The sequence below is a fragment of the Cyanistes caeruleus genome, unplaced genomic scaffold, assembly GCF_971803275.1.
Source record: "Cyanistes caeruleus unplaced genomic scaffold, bCyaCae1.hap1.1 HAP1_SUPER_29, whole genome shotgun sequence".
Classification (NCBI taxonomy): Eukaryota; Metazoa; Chordata; class Aves; order Passeriformes; family Paridae; genus Cyanistes; species Cyanistes caeruleus.
The window spans coordinates 248,766-272,748 of NW_028256297.1; the positions used below are offsets into that span (position 1 = coordinate 248,766).

Below are 23,983 nucleotides of genomic sequence, written 5' to 3' on the forward strand. Positions count from 1 at the left end.
GTCCCATTCCTGCCCCTCCCTCCTCTCCTCTCCCCAATCCCAGATGTTATCTATTTTTTCTTATCTTCTAGCCTCTTGTCTTTTTCCATCTCCATACATGCATCTAGAGACATACACACTATTTTTGTTTGGCTGTGGAAAGTTTGTCTTTTCAGTTCCTTACAAAGTATTTGAAAAGATAGCATTTTTTGGCATTTAATTAAAGGCCATAAAATATCCCAAATGATGCCTTAGAGAAAAAGGCAGCAAACACTTTTGAAAGTACTGGCTTGTGGTCACTGATGGAAATCCAGCCCCTTAGCCCAAGTGAAAGGGGCATAGCCCATGTATTTGGAATGACAGTTGTGTGTTCTCTTGGTTAGATTGTGCTCCTGTTATTAAATAAACTGATAAAGTCCTCCAAGAAAGATGAAGCTGTGGTTGGTTGCTTGGGCTTTTAAAAATTATGATTTTTAAATGACACATTGTGGCATCTCCCTATGGCCACAGACTTGTGGCCAGAAGTTACACAGAAAAAAAGGACAATATTCTGTCTGCTTTCAAATGTCACACCTGCACTGTGTGAAGAACTCCTGGTGACATTGAGGCCATTTAATTTTGGACCATCTATTCCTATTATATGGCAGAGACTAATAACTTTGAACAGTAGCACAGGTGCTGGCAGGTGCCTTGTTTTCCTTGGGCAGCCTTGGCGAGGGGCAGGAGCTTGTGGGCACAGGTGGCTGGTGGTGCCTTGTGTGCCTGGCGTGGTGTGGGTTTTGTGCTTTGTGTGGCCTGTGTGTTGCTGGCTGTGGCTCCGAGTCCGCTGTGGCCACAGGCAGCCCTGGTGGCCGGGCTGTGTGCTCTGCGTGTCTGGGCTGTGTTGGTGAGGCTGCGGGGCACGGCAGGAAGGTGGGCGCTCCTGAGAGAGGAAACAGTGCCTACAGCCAGACCGCCCTGAGAGCGCCCGATCCCGACTGATCTCGGAAACTAAGCGGGGTCGGGCCCGGTCAGTACTTGGATGGGAGAACGCCGGCGAACACCGGGTGCTGTAGACTTCTTTTGCCGCGCACCAGCCACTGGACGGGAGTCTGCACAAGTGCAGAAGACTCGGCACCTAAATCGTCTAGGGCTTTTCTCCTAACATGAGTATCCTGGGGATTTCTCAGAGCTGTTTTAAAAGGAAATACAGGACAATGTCCTGGATTCCTTCTTTATGTTCCTAGAAAACCTTCTGCTAAGCTGCTTGCCTGTGTCTTCACTCTCTAGCCTGAGACATGGGTGACTAATCCTATTAATTAAGGCAGCATGATGATTAATAGCTCCTTGCATCAGTCAAAGGTAGATAACACAGCTGAACAGCTCCAGATGTCCAGCAAGTCTCCACGCTAGCCTGGCGAGCACACCTAACTCTTGATTTTCCTCACATGTTCCTAATGTTCCTTTGCAAGTCTCACCTAATCATCTCATCTCTCAGACACAAGTGCTTTTGGTGTGCTTCTTGTAACTTTTCTCTAAAAAAATCCTTTTTCTGTTTCTCTGATTCTGCTGCATCTCTTCTGTGTTTTTCTTTTTATTCTTGGATTTCTCAGCCTCCTTTGGACTGAATTCTTTTGGGATCCTCCCTCGTGGGGAGCTCTGTTTATCGCAGTTCTTCTGATTTGAAGAAAACTCCCGAGCTCGTTCGAATCTTGTTTCTCGTCTTTATTAACAGGTCAACACAAAACTTAACAGGTCTCTCCAGGCTGGCTACACAAGGTGAATCTTTGCAATCTGGTACATTTCATTCTTCTGACGGTACAAACAAGGCTTTGTGGCACACTTTGTGTCTGATGCACAAAACGGCTCCGAAATACACAGTTCTTTTATCTTTATACCTATTTTTACCCAATTAACACTAGATACGTATATTATTTTTCTTAATGACCCAATGACTCATCACCTCTGTGCTGCACTACGGCATTTTCTGTCCAATCACTTACTATTACCCAAAAACCTCTAGGAGAAGAACATGAAGAAGAAAGAAGAAGGACAAGAGACAACACCCTAAATCCTCCGTCTTTTCTTCTGCTCTCCAAACTACTTTTTCACCCAGTGACTTAAGAAAACTTTCTAATCTACATGCTCACACTTTTAGCTTTTTCTATCTGACTTTAACAGTTGTTCTCATGTATCACCACGAAAACATGCTCATGAATTTCATATTATATGAAATTCAGTGTTTTTCTGGATCTTAGAACTAAGTATCAGAAACAAGGGCAGACACACATCTGCATCTCAGACTCCAACAAGTGTGAAGAGGGAGATGCTCTTGGCAGTTATTCTGTCATCAAAATCACTGTCTTGGATGTACCGTACTTCTGCTCCAGTCAGAAGATTTATGTCCTAGTTTCTTTAAGAGGAGATGATGCCAAAAATAAGTTCAAAATTTTGTTTTAAAGAAAAACAATAACATAGTAGGCAACTGTATAAAAAAAACCAACATAGGCATAATTAATCCCACTTTTTTTGAGATGTCTTATTCTACATTGGATATCTTATTCACATTCTCTTTATTCTACAAGCTTAGCAGCCTAAACGAGATAATCAGTTCTGTCCTTGGCAGAGATGAGTGTTTCTGACCTAAGAAACAGGAATAATTACTGTTAGAAAAAGAATGAGAGCAGTGTTTTTCATCACTTTCTTTTAAAAAAGGTATTTTTAAGGCATTTCCACTGCTGTTGTTTCATATCACAAATGCCAGGAGATGACCAGTATCCATAAAAGCATAGGTTTAAAAATCTTGTATCAGACTAGATTGCACCTTCAACTGTGATACTGATTGTCTTAGATTTGGCTTTGTAATAACCAACAATAAATACCAGTCAAAAACTGTCACTGAGAGAAGTGCTTCAGATTCAACACCCAAGTAGTGGTTAAGCCAGAAACAGCAAAAGACACAGTTTTGATCATAAACCACAAGGACTGTATACCTGAGTCTGACACTAGTCTAAAAAGAAGCTTTCCACAGAGAACAAGAGACTTTCTCCACAGATTCCACAGCAGAATGAGCCTACTGACAAAGAGCCTCATAGTATTCTGCAGTGCCTCTGTAGAACTACTATATGTCCATATGCCACCTCATGATGGGACATGCTTGAAGCTTTAGAAGAAAAGGACCAAAATTTTGAAAGATTATACATCTCTCTATTTTCCCATTAGAATAACCATGTTGTCACTATTCTCAACTGTACCAGATTTTATAGAACAATAAACAGGAGTATAGCCCTGCTATATAGAAACCAACCTTTTAACTGGCTGCCTTGAAAAAGACTTTCTAAATGATTATGCCATGTTATCATGACATATCTGACATACACGGATGCAAAAGTTATCTTGACTGGAAACCTAGACTCCTTTATTGGTTTCCACCACAAATTCAGTAATTATCAACTTTTTGCCAAGCTGTCTTTGGAGTGTTTCTACATAAATATTACTTTCCTAGAGGTTGTCATCAGTTACCTGACTGTTACCTAAAAACTTCGATAGATATAGAAAAACCATGAATCCATCTATTTCCATGAAATAGAAGTCTGTGCCAAACTGTTACGAGATGCAATATACAATCAGACCCTTATATGAAAACATTTTTTTCTAAGTGGAACATGTGACATGCTTTCTCAGTCATCTACAATGAATTTTTAATCAATAGAACCTCTCCTGTGGAAAAATGCCACACAAACCTAGTATTAGGAAGTAAATAATTTGTTGTCACTATCTGTCTATCCAATTTTTAGAACATCATTACACATTTATGTAACTTTTCTCCAGTCTCTCTCTCAGCTTCCTTTGGGCTGAATTCTTTTGGGATCTTTCCTCATGGGGAGTCCCACTTATCTGAGTCCTTATTATTTGAAGAAAACTCCCAGGCTCATTAGATTCTGGTTTCTCGTGTTTATTGAAGGATCCTTACAAACACTTGGCAGGTCTATCCAGACTAGCTGCACAAGCCTAAATCACCACAGCCTGGCTCATTTCGTTCTGATGATACAAAATGGCCCCAAACCACGCGGTCTTTTCACCTTTATACCAATTTTTACCCTATTAACTACAGACAAGTGTATTGTTATAATATCTTAACAAATAAGTTTTCTACATCTAATCACGTAATTAAAAGTGCGACTAACTCTAAACCAATCATTCTTTGTGCTTCTAAAAACTGCAGAAGCATGGAGAAGAAGGAAGAAGGATTAAAAACTACACCCTTTTTCCTCCGTCTTTACTCCACGTGTGCAACCCTTTTAAAATCTATACTTTCACCTCTGTGTTAAAAGAAACATTTTTCTACTTTCTATCTAATCTCTTACAAATTCTGGCTTGCTCAGGGATATTTGGAAGCCTTTTTATCAATATTATATATGATTGATGTATTTTTTAAAAAATTATATAGACAGAGAAATGTCCCTGTATTTCTAGACTCCAACACTACACCCCATGGAAAGAACTTTTCTGGATTTGCCACCTCTTCAAACAGCCAGAGGATTTATTCTTTAATATTATTCATCTTGCTCATGCTTGTAGATGCTTTGATTATTAAATAAACTGTGTTTCTCCATTTTTCTCCAAGAAAATATTTTTCCTAAAATATTCAGGGAAGGGGCAACTTTAATTTGCTTTTTAGAGGGACCCCATTCAGTGGTTTTCTTCCAAATTTGCCCTAAACCAGAACACCTTCCAACTCCATCTCACTTGGCAGCGGTGGAGCTGAGTAATTTTGGTGTGGGATTGAGATTTTCTGAGGAGGAACAAGCCCTTTTGAGTTGGGATTGAGCCCTTTTGTTGTACATTGGAGCTGTTTCCAGTGGGATTGAGTTGTTTTGAGGTGAGAGATTGATCCCTCCTGGCTTTTGGAGTGCAAAGAGATGGAGATGAGAAGCTGTTGTGGGTTAGGTGTCCTTCTTTTAGTTCTGGCTCAACTGTGGAATTTTACCCATTAGTTGTGGGGAAAACCTGACTGCGGGTGGTACTTGAGAAACACAAAGAGTTCAGCTGGGCCCAGGAGGGAAGGGGGCAGGAAAAGGGGAAGGTGGGCACAGTTTGGCGGCTTCTTCAGCTTCAGAGAAGGACACTTTGCTGGGAGCTGTTGCTGCAGAGAGAAGGGAATTTCACCATCACCCAGACGAAGCTGCTGCTTCTCCTTCTTCCCTCTTTGTTGGTGGCCTCACACCCCCTGTCCTGCCGGGACGTGTGGCAGTGCCAGGCACCGCCGCAGAGCTGCTGATCCATCTCAGCCACTGGCCCAGGATCTCAGCTCATCCCTGCTGTTCCAGCTGAGTGTTCCTCAGAGCCCTGCAGGAGCACCAGGACTGACTGCCAACCCGAGGGGGTTTGTGAAGCAAAGCCTCTCCTCCATCCTTTCCCATCCCGGCCAAGAAGGCTGTCCTGGGGTCCCTGGTTCTGTTTTGTTGTCAAAACTGTAGTTATTGTTGTTTGTTTGCCTCGTTATACACACTAGTAAAGAACTGTTATTCCTATCCCCAGATCTCTGTCTGAGAGCCCCTTGAGTTCAAAGTTATAATGATTCAATGGGAGGGGGTCTACATTTTCATTCCAGGGGAGGCCCCTGCCCTCCCTAGCAGACACCTGTCTTCCAAAACAAAGACAGATGGGGAGTTTCTCCATCCTCCTTACCTTTGTGGGGCCGGCAGTGCTCTTGGTTGCCCACACTCTTTTTGTGGGGCCTTTTGTGTCTGTCCCCCTCCGCTATGGGGGAGGGTGGGTGGGCATTGTGTCTGTGCCCCTTTGACTTAGGAGGACAGGGGATATTTGCTGCCCTCTTTCTCCTCCTGGGAAGCCTGCACGGGATCTTTGTCCCACTCTGATTTGGGGGGTGCCAGTCACCATCCTGGCAGCCCCCGGCCGCTCTTTGCCCTTTGCCAGGCCAGGGCTGTTCTCTGTCCCCTTGCAATTTGCGGGGCTGGCACAGGCAAAATTCCCTGCCTCTTTAGGGGGGCTGGCAGTCTCCCCTTCCCACTCGCACTCGGGGGCCGCTGTGGGCTCCATCCATCTCTTATTTTGCGGGGGCCGGGTATTTATCTCCCTTTAGTGCTATGGGCCCAGGGATCATCTCCATCCTCCTCCAGTTCTGAGGGGGCTGGGAGTAGTCTCTGCCTCCCACTGATTTGGGGGGACTGGTGCAGGCTCCACCCCCCTCTGATTATGAGGGACAACCTGGAGGAAAGGCATCAAAAGCTTGACAAAGGCTGAAGGGAACGCTCTGATTACCCCTTTTGCCAAGAGGTTCCCTTAGCTGAAGTTGCTAACAAGGACCAGACTTGCCAGCCTGCACTGGGTTTCGGGTTGTTTTATTTCCTGGGCCCTCAGTCCTGCGTGGGACACGGGAACTGGGTCCTGCAGAGGCTGCGGCAAGGCATCAGAAATGGCTGCCCAACACCCAAGGGTGGTAGAAGATCTGCTCCAGCACTGGCCGATCCATGGGGTGCTTGGACAAACAGCAGCGGATCAGATGTTGGCACTCTGGGGAGAGAAGGCAGAAAGCGGCGCTCACTTGCAGAAGGCTCCTGCCCAGCTGCTCCCGACACCTGCAGAAGCCGGGCCACGCTGCATGTGCTCGGAGCTGCCCTTGGCGGGAGAGCGGCACGGCAGGACAAGCGTCCCCTCCTTCAGCCAAGTGTGCCACACCCAGCCTGCCACGGGCCACCTGCTGCAGCCGGCCCTTGAGGGCACATGGACATCCCGCGCAGCTGCGGGAGGGCCGGGCTGGGCTGCGCGGTGCCACCTGCCAAAGCCTGCCTGCTTCAGGCTGCGTACCAACCTGGAGAGACCTCCTGCGGGAAGAAGAGCTGCCCCAACACGATGTCACGCTCGTTCTTGAAGGGCAAGCAACCGCACACCATCTCAAACAGCAGCACGCCCAGGGACCAGATGGTCGCCCCATCACCGTGGTAGCAGTGAAGGCCGATCCACTGGGGCGGGCAGTACGTGCGTGTTCCTAGGGGAGACGGGCGGCATTGCTCAGGCGCAGGCTGCTGCCTTCCAGAGCCTGGCACCAGTCTCCTGCCAGAGTCAGGGGCTGCAGCCATGGCCACAACTTCCCCCCAAGGCCTGCCTGCCTCCCCCTGACAATGGGCCAAAGCCAAGAAACCATTCTGCAAGGCTGACAAGGCCAGCAGAGCAGCCCAAGGCCTTGCGGGCTTGCCAAGCTGAGGAGCCGGGGCCTGGCTTTTGCAGCCCCTTGCTGTTGGCAGGGCCGGTAGCCAGCTCCTGAGGCACAGTACCTGCCCCATGCCACAGGGCAGCCGGCTGAATGCCGCACCCCGCGGCCCAGGAGGGAATGGGGCTGTGCAGTGCCTAGCACTGGGAGCAGGGCCCGCACTCTGGACTCACTGGCAAACTCTGTGTAGGCCCGCTCCTGGAGGAAGGTGCCACAACCGAAGTCGATGAGCTTCAGGTCGCCAGTCTCCGGGTTCACAAGGAGGTTCTCTGGCTTGATGTCCCAGTGCAGGATGCCGCAGGCGGTGCAGTGCCATACGGCCTCCAGCACCTGCCAGAAAAGCCAGCGCGCCGCCTCCTCGCTCAGGAACTCTTGCTCCAGCAGGACGTGCAAGAGATCCCGAGATTGCTCCGGACGCTCCAGAACCAGCATGAAGCTGTCAGGCAGCTCGAACCAGTCGAGGAGCTGGATGATTCTGTGGCAGCCAGAGCCCACCTTCTCCATCAGCACGATCTCCAGAGGAACACAGGTGCCGTTGGGCTGTGAGGATGAGACTATGCCTCCATCACAGGGCCTGATGCTGCCCTGTGGCTGCAATGCCCCTGCCCGGGATGCCCCAGTTCTGCTTTGGGCAGCCTCCCTGCTGCTTGGCATTCCTCCCGCCCGGGGGCTGATTGGGAGGTGGCCCCTGCCTGGACCCACCACTGCTGTTTGGCATCCCCGGGCCCGCCGTGCTGGGCCTCGCACGCTGAGCCCACACCCGCTGCCTGCGGCCATGTCCCACCCTTGGCCCCGGCCTTATCCCTGCTTGCCACAGCCCGTTCTGTCCTGCTGGCCCCACTCACTCACCAGCTCGTCCCACTGCAGGACCATGTCCTGGGCCACGCACTTGATGGCCACCTGCAAGCTGTGGAGAGAGGGGGGCTGAGCTCAAGCCTTGCCCCGCGCTGCCCCCGGCCCTCCTGCCATGCCCGGCCATCCTGGCCACTTACCGGGCTCCTGTCCGAGAGGCGGGTCCCTGAGAAAACAGCCTAAGCCACTGCTCCCCAGCTGTGGGCCCAGCTGGTACAGCTCCCACAGCTCCTTCTCATGCCCTGTGCCCAAGACCGAGCCATCAGCCTTGTGCCCAGGAACCCCCCGAGTGCCCGACAGTGCAGCGGCCCCAGCCAGCGCTGGACCCCTTGCTCTCACCTGCTTCCTGCTGTGTGCCGGGCAGTGGCCACCGCCTTGCAGCCGTCGGGCTGGCGAGCGGCAGAGCTGGGCCAGGGCAGGTGCAGAGGCAGCTGCAGGAGCCCGAGTGGAGGGGGGCAGGGCGGCACCGTCGCTGTCCCCAGCGTCCTGGGCTGGACTCTGCTCCTGTGGACGGCCGGGGCTACAGCCCGAGGCTTCGCACAGGGGGGTCCCAGGAGCAGCTGCAAAGCAGAGAGGGGTTGTTTGAGGCCCTGGCATCAGTGCCTTCTGCAAACAGCCAGCGACCAGGCTGCCCTCAGAAGCCGTGGCCTGGCCTGGGAATGCCCCTCAAGAGCCCCATGGGAGCGTCAAACAACTCCTCAGGTCTCACCTGCTGGTATGGAAGCCTTGCTGGTAGTCGGTGGCTGTATGGGAGCAGCTTCCTGGAGATGGAGGAAACTCTCTGGTCCCTCAGGAATTGTCTCCTCCACCAGGCACAGGCTGTTACCAGCTGTGACGTCCAGTACCGTGTCCTGGGAGCTATGGTCCAGCAAATGCTAGCTCCAGGACACTTGCTGCTCCTCCACCTGCTCCTGAGATGCCTCCCCTGGATCAGGCTGGGCTCTCACTTGGACCTGTGGGCTTTCCCTGGCCATGTCAGTGGTCTGGGTAGCGCCCGTGCTGCTGAGGTCCAAGGGTCCAAGGGTGCTGGGAAATCTGTCCCTGGGCTCTGCACCTTCTGCAGGCTGACAGGTCTGGCTGAGCCTCTCTGAGGGATGGAGGCTGTCAGAGATAGCGGAGGCTCCTGGCACCATGGACATTCTCTGACAGCCTGAGCTTCTTGTATGGGTGGTGGGTCTTCTCTGCTGTGTCATCCTTGTAAGGGCTGAGGCTCTCCCAGGGATGGTGAATCTTGCTGGGAGCAGCCTCCTGAAGGGATGGCAGCTTCTGGAGAAGCTGGGCAAGCCACAGCAGGGCAGGTGGCCTTGCTTCATCAGCTTCTCCAGTGCTTTCCACAACACCTGCCACATCCCAAAGTAGAGCAGCACAGATGTCTCATTGTGTGCCCAGTGCCAGATCATCACTTCCTGCAGCTCTTGGGCCACTGCCATGCAGGGACCGCAGCTGCAGGAGCTCTCCAGAGGGCTTGCGGAAGCACCTGGCCACTGGCAAGAGGTTGTCCGAGGCCTGGAGAACCTGGGAGCTGCAGGGGCTGCTCGGTTCCTCCATGGGCCTCTGGGCCTAACCCTGGGGTGCTTCCTCATCTGCCACCTCCATGGTTGCCAGTAGCCACTGGCCCACCAGACAGCCACAGTGGCCAGCAGCAGGACAAGTGCAGGCATCAGGACGCCACCGTCACACATGGCTACGGCACGTCCCATGGTGACTGCACTGGCAGCTGCGGGGGCTGGCCCGGTTTATATAGGGCTGGCGCAGTGATGTCACAGTGCTGTGGCCAGCACAGCTGTGTGACATCATGGCCCTGCATCACCCCAGCGCTCAGCCCCTTTGTGACATCACGGCCCCACCCAATTCAGGGATCACACAAACCAGCTCATCCCTGAAGATGAACATGGCTGCAAAAAGCCTGGAAATAAGAACCGGAGCTCAGTCCCTTGCAATGAATCCTTCCCTGGAGCAAGTGGCAGCACATCAGGAAGAGTGCTGCTGCCACCTGTGTCAAGCCCCAGCTCCCAGGACACTGCAGTGGCACCAACTTCAAACAACCACTACTCTGTGCTGGAGAAGATCCCCCAGAGACAAAGGGAGGTGAAGTTCTTCTGTCTCTGGGGAGCTCTCCTGAAATGGCTGGCGAGGACTGCAAGACTTCTTTCTTAGTAGCTCACCAACTTCTGCAGAGCCTCTGTTCTAAATCAATCAGGATATTCCAAAGAGTGCTCATTCTTGTCCCACTGCTCTGGTTTTGACTGCCATAGGGTTCCTCTCTTCCCAATAGCTGGCACATGCTGCGTTTGGATTCAAGATGGGGATGCTGTGGTTCAGTCAGGGGTGGTTTGGTTTCTGCTGAGCAGGGTTTGCCATTTCAAGGACTTTGCAGTGTCCCTTGGTATAATGCATGGTTTCTACTGGGAAAGGATGGATGAGATGCAAAGAGAGATGCAAAGAATGCATTAGAAAACCTGTACGGTGTCTGTGTCCCTGTTTGTCAAGTGACCATCCACATCCTGGAAGGGGATGATGTAATTTCTACAATTGTTTTTTATTAATGTATTTAACAAGTCAATTTTTATTCTGCCTCACATTTTTGGCCACCTTCATCTCCAGCTGAGCTTTCACTGAACCAAATTTCTTGCTACAGTGACAAGAAGAAGCATCTCTGTATTCTTCTCCTGACCTTCATTCCTTGTCCTCTACCCGTCCTGTCCTGCCCCAGGGAGCGGGGACCTTCCTGGGGCAGATCCAGGAGGATATCCAGGACAGTCTTTGCCTGGGACGGGTGCCAAGGAGATCCAGGAGGGTTCAGGGTCCAGCTCTAAGTCCTGGGACACCCTGTGCCATGTTCCCAACAGCCCCGATTTTCAGGAAGGAGCCACAGCAGCCTCCTGGCCATCGATGGATTTTTTCTTCCAGGAATTCACTGTGGACCTGGTTTCTGTTTTCCTGCTCTTTCCAAGCTCCTGTCAACACGGCATGGAGCTGGAAGAGATGGGGCGGGGGCAGAACACACAGCTGGGGAACTCTTGAGGGCTGCTGTGTCTCTGGCACCCTGCTTTCCTCCTCTCCCTTTCGTGTAGCTGTGGGCCGGGACGGAGCATTTTTCCGGGGGAGCTCACGGTGCCCTGGATCCCTACCCTGAAAGGGGAGGGCCTAGAGCGGGCATCTCTGCCCTGCTCCACGCAGCCAGGCTGTCCCACAGAGCTCCTGCAAAGCCCTGCTCCTGCCCGCCAGGGCATTAATTAGCGAGGTTTTAATGAGGGAGGAAGGAACGGCGTTCATTAGGGAGCGGAGGGCGGGGAGCCGCTCCGAGCCGAGGGGGCGAGGCCTGAGCGGGGGGGCGGGGCCAGCGCTGAGGGGAAAAAGGGCGGCAAAAGGCTCAGCCCTGCTGAGGGGAAACGTCGGGAAGGAGAAGACGGAAGGAAATTGCTGGGGAAAAGGGAGACACACACCCCGAACGGTGGCTGGGGAAAGCTCCACACACTGCAGCCTGCATAGCCCAGCCCCAAACCCTCCAGCTCCCAAGTGTGTCCAGAGAAACTGCAAGGAGAGGGTGAGCTCTGTCAGTGGGACCCCCTGTGCACAGGGAGCCCACTCCTGGGCTGGCTGTGCCAGCTCCCTCCGGGACATCCAGCCCTGGGAACCTGGAGCGAGTGGAAAGCACAACTTTGCAAATGTGCCCAAAGCAAATGCAAAGAGAACTGGGGTGTGAAAAACAAAGAATGTTTATTTGTAGAAGAAAAGGAACAAGAATGAACTACACAACATATTTACATTGTCAGAATATTTGTAACAACAACAACAACAAAGTATAGAATCTATTTACCTAAGAACACATCTAACAAAACAATATGAAACGTATTTACAGAAAACTTAAGCAAACTCTAAAACCTCTCTTGTGAAGACAACAACTGTAAAACGTATATACAGATGGGTGCATCTCTATCCAGGATGTGCCTCAGTCCTGGAAGAAAAACAAGTAGCACGGTCAGTGCAGTCAGGCATGGAGGGGTGTTCCATGTGCTGCCAGGCTGGGACACTGGCACAGTGGGACTCTGCTGCCAGAAGTGAGCCTGGCTGGGGCTGGGGGCTGTGGCTCAGGCACGGGAACAGGGCTTGTGTGGCCCAAAGCAAGCCCAGGCCAGGCCAGGGATGGCCAGCAGAATCCAGTGCATGGGCTAGCGTGTCCCTGAGCAGGGAGTGCCCAGCCCAGCCCCAGGCTGGCAGCAGGGGACCCACTCTGCTCGTGGGGAGCACCTGCCTTTTCTGCTGCTGGCATCGGTCTTCATCCCAAGACCATGTCGTCCTCCTCATCTTTTACATCCACATCCATCTCCTCAACATGTTCTTCCATTTCCACCTCCATTTCTTCCTCTCCGGTCTCCTCTCTCTCCACTTCCATGTCTTCTTCTCTATCAATCTCTGTATCCACCTCCATCTCTTCCTCAATCTCTTTCACATCTACCTCCATCTCTTCCTCTCGAGTCTCCTCTCTGTCCACTTCCATTTTCTCTTCTGTATTGATCAGTGCATCCAGCTCCATCTCCTCCTCTCTGTCTGTGCCAGCCTGCAGAGGTAGCAAAATCTCAGAGTGGGGTCCCTTTCCCACACTATCCCACACAGCTCCAGCCCACCCAGGCAGTTGTGGGGTGTCCTAATCCATGGAATAGTACCATACCTTCTTTGGAACAAATGCAGACATCGTGCAGGGATGGAGAGCAAAATCCAGGCACTGGGGAGCTTTGGGGACTGCTGGGGTATCTGGGAGCAGGTGACAAGCAAGGTGACAGGGGTAGCCTTGGAACAGGGAGAAGAGCGTGCTGACACAAGGAGCCAAGGGTTGTGTTGTGGCCATTGTTGGATGCTGGAAGTTCTAGCTGGAGCGTGCACTGTGACATCACTGCCAGGAGCCCAGGCCCAGGCTGAAGTGGACAAGGGGGATGCTAGAATGATGGAATCCCTGGGTGGCTGGGCTTGGAAGGGACTCTTGTTCCAAGCGGAGCAATCTTCCCCCAGAATCTGTTGCTCAGAGCCCTGCTCCCAGCTGGCCTTGGATGTTGCCAAGGATGAAGCATCCCCAGCCTCTGTGCACAGCCTGGGCCAGTGCCCCAGCAGCCTGAGTGGAAAAGAGCAGCTTCATTAGATCCGACTTCAATCTCACTCCTGCAGTTGAAAGCCTTCTCCTCTCTGTGCCCATCTTTCCTAGAGCTGCAGGGAGGCCTCCCCAGCCCCTTCTCTTTCCAGGCTGAGCATCCCCAGCCCCACATGGACAGCAGTCCGATGCGTGGGGGTCAAGGCTAAAGGGTAGCAAACGGCATCAGGAAGTGAGAGATGGAAGCTTTTGGAGATGGAAGGTTTGCCTCTAAATGTAGAAAATATAGAAAAGTGGAAGGGAAAATGGTGGGACTCTGGCTCTGTTCTAACTGGGGAATATTTTCTTTTCTTCTTTTCTGTTGTGCTGCCCCAAGTTTTGTTGTTTGAAAGGAGGATTGTCAAAATATCCATTGTCTTCTCCATTGGTGAAACACTGAAAAACATCTGGGCAAGCTGATGATGCAGAGCAAAACCTGCAAATATCTACTGCTGATCCTGATGCTGGAGAATGCAGCTAAAGCCAGCCAAAAGCAATTTCTGGAAAGTCAAGCCTGGTTTACAACTTCTGGAGTTTGGCTGTGCCAACTTCACCAGTCATTTATAAAAAAGCAAAAAACCTCAAACCAAAAGAGACAGAAACACAAACAAACAAACCCAAAGAAACCAACCAAGCAAATCAATAAAAACCCAAAAAAAACCAAAGGCTATGAGAAGTTAGGATTAGTTGTGAGGATATCACAGCAGGCGAATGGCTGCTTCCTACAGGATCACCATCCAAAGCCACCTGGAACAACTTCTCCAAAATATATGCAACAGGAGAAATAGAAAAAGTGATCCATGGCAGCTTTGGGGGCAGCTCTGCATTGTGGTGAAGGATGAACATGCAGTGGTACAGATCCAGCACTGCCCACCCTCCAGGCTGCTGTTTGCTCTGCTGAAAGACTCTTGCAGGACTGTGGCCCCTCTCCATGCAATGGAAATCATTGCCACAGCTCTCAGTTGAGGCACTGGCATTTCCAGAGCCAGATTCAGGCACAATCCTACTGCCTGTTGAGCATCTGGGAAAGATCCTGAGCATCTTCAGGCCTAGAAGCACAAAACAGCTCAGGCACTTCCTGAACTGGGTTTTCAGGGCAGCTTTCCATATCTCTGCAAGATTTCTTCATCCCTCAACACGTCTGACTTTATGTCCAATGATGCATTTGGGTTTCTTCCTTCCTCCTGTGTGCCCGTGAGTAACCTTCCACGTGGATGGAGGAGATTGTGTACAGGACAGTTGATTGCGGCATTGCCATTTGGCTTCACTGCCACTCAGTTGAACATGGTCCTAATCTAAGAAGGACTTCCAAGAAATGGGTAGGAGTTTTGGCTGTGAGAGGAGTAGAAAGCACATTTTCTACAGCAAATTGCCAGCTGATGCAGTTTCCCTGCCAAAATAGTGATTGCCATTCATCTTCCTGGGAAGAATGTGAAGACCCATTCAGAGATGCCAGGTTCAGCTGGCCTTTGGCTTTGTGTACCTCATTTCACATGTCCAATTTCAAGGGCCACTAAAAGCGGCTCATGTTTGCCTTGCTACCCAGAAGTGCTGTAGGTATTTCCAGGAGAAAAGGAAAAACATCGCTGTCCTGTGGTGTGGTAGAAATGCCACCACAACTGTGATTCTGTGAGCAAAGACAGCCAGTGCTTTTTGGCACTGCAAGAGCTGAGAGTGTGGCAGAGCGGTTTTGATATTCTTTTTAGAGTCCTGAAAACATTGTTCCCAAAACAATCTTTCTCTCCTGTCTTCTGTCCTAAACTGTGGAACAGAGAAAATGAAAAGGAGCAGAGGTTTGTTTCAATTGGCTTTTTTATTTTGAAGTCTTCAAATTGTGTCAGCTTGATGCACGATACTTCAGAAATTGGATGAGTAGCACCTATTTCATCCCAGCAGAGAGGTGGGATTGAAGACTTCCAACAACAGAAGTACTGGATGTGTAAGAGCTCAGGTTTCCACCCCTCACACCCTGGTATCTCGCTGGACTATTTGAAGCAGCCTCAGCCAGATACATTAAAATACTGCTCCAAACAACAACAGAATGCAAATGTTCCACCAAATGGGCAAAAATAAGAAAAGTGGTTGGGCGGCAGCCCTTTCTGAAGAGCTCGTGTTGATTTTGCAAAGTCAGATGCAAACAAGTTTTGCCATATTTCTTTCCTAGAAAAATGTAGCTATTTGATAGAAATCGATCTCTGAGGCTGCTAAGTTTGGTATGATTTTAGATGTGGGAGGAATAGACCAGGTTGCAGAGAAGCTGTGATTGTCTGACCCATGGAAGGGTTCAAGGCCAGGTTGGATGGGGCTTGGAGCAAGCTGGTCTAGGGGAAGGTGTCCTGAGTGTGCTGAGAGTTGGAACAAGAGGAGCTTTAAGGTCCCTTCCAAGCCAACACATCCTGGGAGTCCATGAAGAGAAACTTGGGCTTTTCCTGAGATGCTGCCTTTGCAAGGGCAAGTCCCAAACACCCCAGGTAGTTTGAAATGGCCTGAGCAGAACCCAACTGTGCTTTCTCATAGGTTGTCGCGGCGGTGGAGGTGGCAGGGGTGCCGCAACTCCCGGAAAAGAGCTCCGTGGTTGGACTGCCCGGGGCACAGACACGTCCTCTGCCCGGCGAGTGATTTCAGCTCAGCTCAGCTCAGCGGCAGCGTGCAGGCGACACGGAGGGAGAGAGCAGAGCGCTGTGTGGCGTTCCGCAGAGAACTGGCCTTTATTACAGCCGGGCCCTCGGCGAAGGGAGCCAGTGACAGCAGCTCTCTGGAACAGGGGAAAAACTGGGGTATTTATAGGGGAGGAGAGGGACTGGGAGAAAACTGGGATACAGGTATCGGGGTGGGATGGCAGGGGAGAACACCAATGGAGTGTAACAGTTTAACATAACTAACTGAAAGATTGCTGGACTGATACTTTGCTCTCTCTTAGTGAAAGTGCCTTGCCTCCAAGGGAGGGCCAGGATCTCTGAATCCGGGGGTTCCACGGCCCCCACAAAATCTCCTCAAAATCCCACAAAATCCCACAAAAAATCCACAAAATTATTTAAATCTCCTCAAAATCCCACAAAATTCCAGAAAAATTCCACAAAATTTTTCAAAATTCCCAAAATGTCTTCAAAATCCCACAAAAATCCCACAAAATTTCACAAAAATCTCACTAAATTATTTAAATCTCTTCAAATTCCCACAAAATTATTTAAAGTTTCTGAAATTCCTATAAAATTCTAGATGAATCCCACAAAATTCCAAAAAATTTTCCACAAAATTCCATAAATCTCCACAAAATCCCACAAAATAATCTCAAAAAATACCCCTAATCTTTTAAAAATCAAAAAAAATCCCACAAAATCCCCCAAAATCTCCACAAAATTCCCAAAAAATTCCACAAAATTCCATTAAAACCTTCAAAATTATTTAAATTTTTTCACAATCTTATGAAATTCCAGAAACATCTCACAAAATTCCTTAAAAATCCCTCAAGATTCCCCAATCGTTCTCAAAATCCCACAAAATTCCTCAAAAATCTGACAATATTATTTAAATTTTCTCAAATTTCTACAAAATTCCAGATGAATCCCACAAAATTCCAAAAATTTTCCACAAAATTCACCAAAATTTCCACAAATTTCCAGAAAGCTCTGCAAGATCCTACAAAAATTCCACAAAAAAATGGTGGTGATGCTTTCCATGGAAAGAGACGGTAGCTTTACGGGTTGTGATGTTTGCCATGGAAACAGACCATAGCAATGGAAGAGTAGTGATGGTTGCCATGGCAACAGACCATAGCATCAGGGGTCTGTGATGGTTACCATGGAAACAGGCCATGGCAAAAGAAGGGTGGTGATTGTGGCCATGGAAACAGATCATGACAACGGGAATGTGATGGTTGCCATGGAAACAGACAATAGCAGAACGGGGGTCTGTGGTGATTGCCATGGGAAAAAACCATAGCATCAGGGGGCTGTGGTGGTTGCCATGGAAACAGACCATAGCAACAGAACGGTAGGTGATGGTTGCCATGGAAACAGGACATAGCAACAGTGGGCTGTGATGGTTGCCATGGAAATAGACCATAGCAACAGGGGATTCTGTGCTGGTTTCCATGGCAACACACCATAACAACAGAGGCTGTGCTGGCTGCCATGGCAACAGACCATAGCAACATAAGGGTGTTGATGGCTTCCATGGAAACAGACTATGACAACAGGGTGGTGTGATGGTTTCCATGAAAACTGACCATAGCAACTGAACGGTGGTGATGGTTGCTATGGAAACATACCCTAGTATTAAGAGACTGCCAGCTATTCACCAGTCTTTACAGAAGTAATCGTGAACGCCGTTTATTTCTATCTTTAGCACACCCTTTATAGGGTTCTACAGGGTCTGCGGGCAGAGCAAGCTACTATTGGCTAACACACACAGTTGACATTTTTTCTCCTACACACAAGGATATTGTTTTGCTTTACTCTCTCTTCTGCATTAAGGTTCCAAGGACTTTAGCCTTTAATATTATGACTTATTTCAAAGGCTGGTTTGTGCATACAGGCCTTTACTAATATATAAAATATAGCAACAATTCCCCCTTTCTCTTTTTGCACAAGCCAGGCTTTGGATAAGATAACATCCCGATTAACATTATAAGTAAAGTCTGTCCCCCTTCTAGCACAAGAGACCTCAACCATCCAGTGATGCCCCAGCTGGCTAACTAACTTCTAATGGGGTCACTATCTTCTTTCAGGGCATGTAACCCATCCTGTAGCTGTTGTAGTTGCTTATGGATGGAAGCTGAATGATCAGTAAGATCCAGACAGCACAGGCCTTCAAATTCATCACAACCATGTCCTTGTTCTAAGAGCAAAAGGTCAATTGCAGCTCGATTTTATAATACTGCATGATGTACACTATTCACATTGGCTGAAATCTCACTTAACATTGTGGATGTTAAGTTCAATTCTTCCTTAGTCTAGCAAGCAAGCCTTTTTAGAGTTGCTAGGCCTTAATTCATTCAGGCTTCACTTTGACTGTTTGATGTTTTTCATTTTGCTAGCTACATTCAGCAATTGGTGTAGGCTTGGATGGAACAAAGTTAAGTTTCCCAAGATAATAGGGTCTTCTATGTGGACTAGCAGGAATCTAATTTCATGCTCTATCTCCACAGATTAGGAATATGGAACTAGGTAATTGCTTTGGTAATTGTCCTGTGAGATTGCACCGCAAAGAAAAGGCTTTACTTTCAGTGTGAGTAACAAGATCAGCTATAGGGTTGACTGCAGCTCAGTGCCGCATTACTTTGTTAGAATGACTTTTTGTCGGGAGTTCAAACATTATCCATCCACCCGAGGTATTGGTGGAACTTAACAAATCTAATTCTTCTGAGGGTTGTAACATTGAGAACTTTGGTAATTTTTGCTTGCCAACAGGCTTCAAGTTGTCTTGATGTGAAGCCAACAGTGCGACTGCACTCTTGCAACATTGCCAATCGATTCAGTCGAGTCTCATTACTAATTAAACCTTTAAATGCTGGAGGATCCCGTTCAGGGACTCCTTTGAGACAGGTGCGAAAAGGATCCCCAGGCGTGGCCAGGCCCAGACACATCGACCCCTGGCCAGCCCAGTGTGCCAGAGTGACCCATATGTTCTGTCGCTTTTGGATGTTAGCAGACAGTTGGTCAGGACTATACACAGCACAATTACCATAAGCAGTTTGTTCCATGTAAATGACACCATACTTGCAAACTCACAGCTAAAACTTTAACGTTAAATGAACTTGCAAAGATGCTTACACTACCTCTTGAAGCAGGGGGGAATGCTTATACTTTAGACTAACATAACAACTACTACACAGACTAGTCTTTATCTTAAACTATTATTTAACTACTTTTAACACACATGCTCTGGTTTATATGTAGTCTAAGCGTGAAAGCAATTTGTTGAAAGGACAAACACACAACTACAATTTGCTTTATATAGAGTTAGATGGAGTTTCTACACTTTTCTTAGATCTTCTACAGAATTTCTCTCAGAAACACTATGATTTAACACGATTCAGTCTTGAAACGTTCACTGCTCCCATGATGTCAGCTGGCAGCTGAGCCGTGACTGAGGGCTTTGATGTTCAAGTTGTTCTTCACATCCTTCTAAATCTTAAAACAGAAGATAACTGAAAAAATTGGTAGAGACACAACATCATAATAACAACATAAAATTTCTGTTGGCAGCTGTCTGTGTAGTGTTCAGTCACAACTGTGTCCTGACAGCTCCACTTCTGATCCATATCTGGAGTACCAAGGCTGTGTGGTGACTTCTCTGTTCACTGGATCTCATGTTCAGAGGCACACAGTCTGGTCAGATGAACAGGTGACCTTTTTGAACCTGCCAACAAACACAGACACTTCTCCCCTTGAAGTTAATGAATTACGTTCATACAAATGCTTCAAAGGTATCAATTTCCCCCGTTTTTTTTTTTTAAAAAAAAAGAGATGTACTTCTGTTATACACATCAACATTAACACAAAACCATATACACAATGAATAAGAACTTATAGCAGTTAAAAATCCATTAAATTAAATTATTAATAACATATGTAATATAAAACTATTAACTACTAAAACACTGCACCAGCATCTTATAGTCTGCAAACAAACAGAAACAACAAAAAAATCAGTGAAGGATTGGATAATCACCTCCGGAAATGATTCTCCAAGACCACTTCAAAATTGATCCAGCTGTCATATTAATAGGGTCAAATTGCTGAGTCAAAAAGTGACTCAAATACTGACTTGGTACAGAAAACATCTGGATCTGTTGGCAAACATTCTCTCCAGGTAAAGTCAAGGCTTGGCCAGGGCCTGGCTTTAAACTGGAAAGATGCCTCTTAACTCATTTCTAGAACAAGGTTCTCAGTAGTAGCAGCTATGAGATGCTTACAGCACAGCAAACTGTTAAAATGCATTTGTACAAAGCAAATGATCAGAAGCCTTAGGTACCAGACCAATTAAACCATGCAGCAGTTGGTTTAATCTGAAGCCTTTCCCATGGCAGCTGATCCTCAGCAATGGTACATCTTCTTAAAATTCTGGAAACACTGAAAAATAAGAGAGCTATAACAAACCAAAACTGCAGAGATTGCAACAACCAATAGAACTCCCAATGAAGTCAAGGGTGTCACAGAGCGCATTCACTTCTATCCACAAGCAGGTGTTCATCAGTGTTCTGTCACAGCTGTTTCAGTTGTAGCTATCTTCATTTCTCTAGGAAAATATCTATACTTTGCAGTTTAAACAAGTGTCTCCAATAAAACATAAACCAATTTAAATTAAACAATATTTAAACCTAATAAAATTAATTATATGTAATAAATTAATCTATGAGTAAAAATTTGTAAAGGGTATAATAAAATATATATGTGATTGTGATGTCATAAAAAATACAACATGTAATGGGAATAAATCCTTCTCTGGATCTGGTCGTGATTCTCCTCCGAGAGGCAACAGATTGCAGCCAAGTACCCAGATAACAATCACAAGCAGGCACATCAGCCCAGAAAGAATGGGCAGGACACGGGCCATCGAACAAACAAAGGAACGGGCCCGGACGAGATATCGCCGAGCCTAAGCACCTCCGCCCTGCCCACCTGTGTTGGAGAAATGGAAAAACTAGACAAAGGAAGAGGAGACAGCCGAGATAGCCATCAGCTCCAGGATGGGTCCCACCACTCCACCCTAATGGCCCGGACCAAAATGATATCAAAAAGACATCCTGGACCTCTTTACATATGAGGAGCCTCTGCCCAACGTCTATTGACCCTATTCTCCGGTGCCAGGAAATCTATTCTTCAAACAATCAAGAACCTCTTAGCAAAGGGTGCCTGCTTGGAATTTGGCCTCGGGACACAAACTTCCTATAAAAACCCAGGCCAAGGGACTCTCAGGTGTGGATTTGGGAGCATCTATACCTTGCGTATAGACCCTGTCCACCCAGCGCTGCGCTGCTTATTTTATTGTGGTTTTTTCTCTTTGTTCGAATTTATTATTGTTTGATAATAAATTTTCTCTTTTATATAACCCGAAATTGCCTTTGCATTTATAACATTATAACAAACAGAAATGAAAAAACTTGACCTTAAAGGAATATCTAAGTTATAAAACTTAAAAACATTCAAGCCTAAACATAATAAAACGTGACTTCTTAATTCTATTAACACTTAATCGATATTAAATAAAAACATAACTTAATCTTATTCTGTTACTACAAAAGGCAGCTAAAAGTTTGATATATACTGTTATAAATGCAAAGGCAATTTCGGGTTATATAAAAGAGAAAATTTATTATCAAACAATAATAAATTCGAACAAAGAGAAAAAACCACAATAAAATAAGCAGCGCAGCGCTGGGTGGACAGGGTCTATACGCAAGGTATAGATGCTCCCAAATCCACGCCTGAGAGTCCTTTGGCCTGGGTTTTTATAGGAAGTTTGTGTCCCGAGGCCAAATTCCAAGCAGGCACCCTTTGCTAAGAGGTTCTTAATTGTTCGAAGAATAGATTTCCTGGCACCGGAGAATAGGGTCAATAGACGTTGGGCAGAGGCTCCTCATATGTAAAGAGGTCCAGGATGTCTTTTTGATATCATTTTGGTCCGGGCCATTAGGGTGGAGTGGTGGCACCCATCCTGGAGCCGATGGCTATCTCGGCTGGCTCCTCTTCCTTTGTCTAGTTTCTCCATTTCTCCAGCACAGGTGGTCAGGGCGGAGATGCTTGGGCTCAGCGATATCTCGTCCGGGCCTGTTCCTTTGTTTGTTCGATGGCCCGTGTCCTGTCTATTCTTTCGGGGCTGATGTTCCTGCTTGCGATTGTTATCTGGGTGCTTGGCTGCAATCTGTTGCTTTGGAAGAGAAATCCTGCCTCGACCTGGAGGAGGATTTCTCATTCCATATTTTCATAATTTACAATTACATATACTTTATTTAAACCTTTTCTTTCGAATTTTTATTCATCCAATTCTTTATTACATATACCTTTTAAACACCATATAACAATAACGTGGATTCACTATAAAGATCATAAAAATGTAACAAATACATCACAATTCTATGTCATCTAGCTTTGAGAATAACTCACAATAACTGCAAATGTTACTAAAAATACTTATTCATAATAGGAATTTTCCTAGTATATGCTTAAATTGGTTAGGATTTTAAAGTGCAATTTTTCTAGAGAAAAAACCACAACAACATAGGATTTAGCAAGTTGCCATTCAGCTTTTGTAGCATTTTTCAGAAGCATCAAGTTCAATTCTTAAACTAAAATCCAAAATCCAAATTGGTATATATGCAGTTATATGTGTTTTATATACCAAAAGAACTCACATTGAAATTACCTTATTAAAATTGTGGAACAAACAAGCAGATAGATAATATATACTCTAACTTAACTTTGTCTTGTACAGTAAAGTTCTCTTAACTAACTATTTTTTAAACCACAAATCTCTTCTGTAGATAACATTAATTGGAAGGTTTTCTTAGAAGCTGTAAATCACACCATATTTTAACCTTAGGTTCTAAAACCAATTATTGCAAGGCAACTTCTGTTAATATTCACGTTAAACACCCTTTTCTTTTTTTTTTTTAACCTTCAAAGAATCACAATAATTTCTCTGGTAAAACTCTAAAAACTGCAACTGCATCAACTCATAATTACTTGAAACACAAAATTAACTCTAAAAGGGTATATAAAAACATTTGGAAAACCCAATAAATCATGACTTTGTAACAAACTGGGTATTATCCTGGTGCTTTTTCTTAGAGAGGGAGCTGGGGGTGGACTGCCCGCCCTGCTGCTGCTGCTGCAGCTCTGCTCTTATCTTCCTTCACATCCTCCACATACTCTCACAGAGAGGAAAAATGGAGAGAAAGAAAAAAAAAACCTCACAAAGTTAACTTTAACAAATGCAGTTTTTTCTCTCAATTTCTCTCTCGCTGTTCGCAGATAGAGGAAAAAAGGGCAGGATTTTTACAAAAGCAGGCGATGTTACACAAAAAGTCTCTCACGGCCAGGTGCTGAGAACAGCGATCATTGCAGCTCATCAGCGTGGCCTTGGAACTTTTCTTGCGCTGCTTCTGCCCCCAGGGTGCCTTTGTTCTCTGCTCACACCTCAGTGCTTCCCCATGCCCCCCTGGTTCGGGTGGAAACCAGTCTAAATTTGGCTTCTTTTCTTCCAGGGTAGCAAAGTTGGAACTTAAATAAGATGGTAGTGTTAAAAGCGACTCCAAAAGTAAAGCAAATAGTTCCGGATGTATCACATCCTGCCGTAACTGAACAGATTCTGTTCATTGTTTCAGCGTTCGCTGTGGAATTTCTTTCTCAGTATTTTCTTCTCCCTAACTCTTCCTCCCTCTTTCCACGGACAGCATAGATAGGAGTGCTTGCCCAGCAGTGGGAGGTAAAGGGATCTGCCGCTGTGACGCAGGTAGAATTACGGGGCTCACAGCCTCAGCATATCTCGCTTTTCTGTTTTTTAAGGTATTAATTACAATCTGCCAAGTTCGACCGAGAGACAGAGTGCCCTTGCTCTTTTCCGTGATTGCCGTTTCCCAGATCAGAACCGATATATCAGTCGGTTCATTCACTGCAAAGAGCAGTGGGGGCACTGCCAAATGCCCATGACAATTAGCCCATATAATGAGCATATCCAGGTCTTTTTCCCGGGCTGCTCCGCCTCGTTTAACGAGAAAGCTAATGAGCAGTTTTTTCGCCGCTGCAAATTCCACATCCATGCTAGCGGCAAACGATGGAGGGGAAGGTCGCGACCCCTCTACTATGCCC

The 23,983-nt window shown here is 47.2% G+C and overlaps 3 protein-coding genes and 1 pseudogene across 6 annotated transcripts in view; 1 reads left to right on the forward strand and 3 right to left on the reverse strand.

Moving 5' to 3' along the window:
* Window positions 1–23,983, reverse strand: part of LOC147645189 (uncharacterized) — a 110,270-nt gene that overhangs the window by 83,509 nt on the left and 2,778 nt on the right. The gene's annotated exons all lie outside the window — the stretch shown is intronic.
* LOC111942762 (5S ribosomal RNA) lies at window positions 919–1,037 on the forward strand (annotated as a pseudogene).
* Window positions 6,308–11,267, reverse strand: LOC147645191 (serine/threonine-protein kinase pim-1-like). Of its 3 annotated transcripts, none has more exons than XM_086874959.1 (7): window positions 8,754–11,267; window positions 8,384–8,604; window positions 8,185–8,286; window positions 8,042–8,092; window positions 7,366–7,732; window positions 6,794–6,970; window positions 6,308–6,495 (listed from the first exon to the last, which is right to left on the reverse strand). In XM_086874959.1, the coding sequence occupies exons 4-7, from the start codon at window positions 8,063–8,065 to the stop codon at window positions 6,392–6,394; spliced, it is 672 nt and encodes a 223-aa protein (XP_086731085.1). In that variant the 5' UTR covers window positions 8,066–8,092; window positions 8,185–8,286; window positions 8,384–8,604; window positions 8,754–11,267; the 3' UTR covers window positions 6,308–6,391. The 3 variants fall into 3 exon arrangements, with proteins under 3 accessions (XP_086731085.1, XP_086731086.1, XP_086731084.1); XM_086874960.1 differs by having other exon boundaries at window positions 8,042–8,099; XM_086874958.1 differs by lacking the exon at window positions 8,185–8,286 and having other exon boundaries at window positions 8,042–8,099.
* LOC147645192 (uncharacterized) lies at window positions 12,134–13,019 on the reverse strand. Its single transcript, XM_086874912.1, has 2 exons — window positions 12,717–13,019; window positions 12,134–12,605 (listed from the first exon to the last, which is right to left on the reverse strand). Exons 1-2 carry the CDS (start codon window positions 12,891–12,893, stop codon window positions 12,324–12,326), a joined length of 459 nt encoding a protein of 152 aa, XP_086731038.1. The 5' UTR covers window positions 12,894–13,019; the 3' UTR covers window positions 12,134–12,323.